At 33.2% G+C, this 3,308-nt stretch overlaps 1 protein-coding gene across 1 annotated transcript; it reads left to right on the top strand.

Moving 5' to 3' along the window:
- The first annotated feature begins 725 nt into the window (after window positions 1-725).
- Window positions 726-3,031, top strand: LOC117781274 (endonuclease G, mitochondrial). Its single transcript, XM_034618029.1, has 3 exons — window positions 726-1,044; window positions 1,110-1,301; window positions 2,151-3,031. The coding sequence occupies exons 1-3, from the start codon at window positions 883-885 to the stop codon at window positions 2,922-2,924; spliced, it is 1,128 nt and encodes a 375-aa protein (XP_034473920.1). The 5' UTR covers window positions 726-882; the 3' UTR covers window positions 2,925-3,031.
- The last annotated feature ends 277 nt before the right edge of the window (window positions 3,032-3,308 follow it).

The following is a 3,308-nucleotide window of genomic DNA, read 5'->3' as shown; positions in this document are numbered from 1 at the left end:
GGGTCAATGGGGAAGGCTCTTGAGCTTGGCCAAAGGGGCGGCGTTTTAGTTTTATGATCGTTAAATTATGCGCTCTCATAAAAACTAGCGTTAAAATAATACAACTGACTGAGAATCATATATGTCCATAGTTTATAAATTAAATCGTCGCTGCACGTGTTTTTAATCATACAAATTAAACGAGACACAATCAAAAAAAAACAAGCTGCATTTAATAATTGTCCAAAAAAAAAAATTATCCTAACCTATGAAATATGTTTTTTATTATATTTGAGTTAAAAAAGTTACTTCTTTAATCTTAAGGAGTAAATATTGGTGAAACTGAGTTTGATATACAAAAAACTTTAATCACAAACAATGGAAGTAGACTTTTTGGATAACAGAAAAGCATTTCATAAATTTTATGTTGAAATTTCATTTAAAGCTGATGCGGTTAAGAAAAAGATTTGAATAGCATTTTAACAGCAATTATAAATCGATTCTTTTTTATTTGAATTATAACTATGAAATTTATAATAATTTTTTTTCACCAAAACCTTTGTATAAAATTATTCGGAATAGATTTAGTAAAAAAAAAAATTCCATGGGATTTTGGTTTTAAAAACCAATGCGAATAATAGGAATTGAAAACAAAAAAACCTTTTCCGACTAGATACAACCGTTTTTAAACAACACACAATAAAATGGAGTTTTAAAATTGACAATTGGAACAAGTTTGATTTTAGTTTCAGTGGAAAATTAAAAAATGTTGAATTCCAAAGTTATGATGCTGCTGGGGGAGCGATTTTCGGATAGATGTTAGGCAAGTTCCACAAAATTGGCGTCGTTAGCAGACCCTCAGCATATCGATATACAAATATAACGAGCTGTATTTGTGTATAAATGCAGTCATATACATTGCCCATAACAGTTGGCATACTCACGGGCCTCGTGGGTTTCGTAATGGGCGCATTGTTGCAACAGGATGCATCATATCGTGGCATACAGACGGCCATGGCAAGTGATCCCTATATCTATCAAAGTCGTCAACAAATCTATGGTGCAGTATGTCAAGGATACAATCTTTTTTATATGATTAAAATTAAACAATTAATACCCTGTTTTTAAAGTTGAGACTTGTGGGACAACAACGAACTGTTCCATTGAGTGGTGAAGATCTCAACGATGAGGAGACGCCAAACGATGAATCAGCTGTGAATGCTATTCAGTCGAGTGGGGATCATTCGTGTGAATCACAGAGTACGGAGGATTCCGTTTTTGCCAATTATGTACGCTGGTTTCAGACCAACATGCAAGCGGTGGTAAGTTGTCCAATTGATAACTTAAAACCATATAAATCGATAACAATATCGAAAAAAAGTTATCGTATAATAATTTTATTCAATTACAGTTATTGACCTGTGTGCCTAAATATTACTTAAGATTCATTTCATTCTACAAAAGTTCTTTAGATTTCGATAACACAGGTTCCAACTCTAGTTCTGTTTTTTTTTTCTCTTGATTGGAGAAGTTATCATTGAAATAATCCAATTTAATTAAAGTTGTTCAATTGATAACTTACAACCATATAAATCGATAACAATATCGAAAAAAGTTATCGTATAATAATTTTATTCAATTACAGTTATTGACCCGTGTGCCTAAATTTTACTTAAGATTCATTTCATTCTATAAAAGTTCATTAGATTTCGATAACACAGGTCCCACCACTAGTTCTGTTTTTATTTTCTCTTGATTAGAGAAGTTATCATTGAAATAATCCAATAAATTTTTGATTTCGATATTTTCGTTGTCTACTTTATTTATCTACCTGCAATAAATCACCTATCTTGTATGTATGGAAAATAGTTTTCGATTTAGATAGCACAGTTATCATAAGTCTATTGCTAATATAATTCTTATCTATTTTAGAAAAGTATTTTCAATTTTGATAACACAACTCCCATCTCTAGTTTTGGTTTCTTTTCTCGTTCACTCGCTTAAAACAATGTTTAAATTATCACATACCCATTACAATTTGAGCTTTCAAAATATATGTTCATATTTCAGCCGATATTTATCAGAATTTCCAAATACTCTTAAAGTTTCGATAACACAGCTATCATCTCTAATGGATTACCCAATGCTATTACCCTCTTTTCTCCTTCTAGACCATGTTCTTCACCTTCTCGCTGGGTGATGAGCCACTGTTGGAGAACGAACCCGCCACCCATGTTGCCACACTCATGAAATATGGCTTTCCAGGCCTGGACGATATACACGTTTATCGAAATTTCGTATTATCGTACGATCGACGTAATCGTATTGCCCATTGGGTGTGTGAGCATCTAAATGGCGATAGCCTGGCAAGTGATGAGGTGAATGTTGAACAAAATCTGCTCGAATTCAATGTCGATTCGAGTATACCGCTCATGTTTCGGGCAACTCCGAGGGATTATCGTAATACCGATTGGGTGGCCGGTCATATGGCATCGCCGCAGAACTACAAATGTGATGAACTCGACTATATCGAGACATATCTAATGTCAAACATAGCGCCATTGAGTCGTGGACTCAAGACAAATATCTGGGCACAACTGGAGAAATATGTAAGGGAATTGGCTGTCAAATGTGGTTCAGTCTATGTTTACACGGGTCCATTATTTATGCCGCAACGTATTACATTCCGTAATTGGGCCATACGTCATCAGGTCATTGGCATGAACACGGTTGCAGTGCCCACCCATTTCTTTAAAGTCATTATCGCTGAGGGCAAGAATAACAAACAATATCCCTATGTTGAGGGCTATGTGGTACCCAATGTGGATCTCGATAAGAACATCGATTTGAGCTCATTCCTATCCGACATCCGTGACATTGAACATTTTGCCGGACTCAAGTTCTTTGATGGTATACGCGGACCGCACTTTCATAACAACAATTGAACAAATTCGATCATATCATTAATTGTTTTCAGCTCCCACAATTGGTATTCCAGATTGTTAACAAATTTTCAGTATATATTCAATGAATTTATTGAAATACATGAAAAAAGCACAGATAATATTAAGAATTAAAATTGATTTTGTTTACAACTTCCTACCGTTTCTAAGCCAATTTTTTAATTAATCCATTTAAGAGAGAGAGTTGCATCAATTAATTCGTTGCTTATGAATAAAAATTGATGTTATTTTTCTTCTTCTATGAACATTTTTTTTTTATCATTATTTTATTAAAAATGTATAAATATAACACATTCAGAAAAACAAAGAAATGATTTATTAATTTGCTTAATAATTAAACAAAAATATGTGTATATAATTTTCATG

The sequence above is a fragment of the Drosophila innubila genome, chromosome X (genome assembly GCF_004354385.1).
Source record: "Drosophila innubila isolate TH190305 chromosome X, UK_Dinn_1.0, whole genome shotgun sequence".
Lineage (NCBI taxonomy): Eukaryota > Metazoa > Arthropoda > Insecta > Diptera > Drosophilidae > Drosophila > Drosophila innubila.
The sequence above is the reverse complement of the archived record's forward strand: the minus strand, read 5'-3'. Positions and strand labels throughout refer to the sequence as shown.

Coding starts and splice junctions, on each gene's coding strand:
- LOC117781274 (XM_034618029.1), top strand. CDS start 883: ATGCAGTCATATACATTGCCCATAACAGTTGGCATACTCACGGGCCTC. Junction 1,045..1,109: donor GTCAACAAATCTATGGTGCA/GTATGTCAAGGA, acceptor CTGTTTTTAAAG/TTGAGACTTGTGGGACAACA. Junction 1,302..2,150: donor AGACCAACATGCAAGCGGTG/GTAAGTTGTCCA, acceptor TTCTCCTTCTAG/ACCATGTTCTTCACCTTCTC.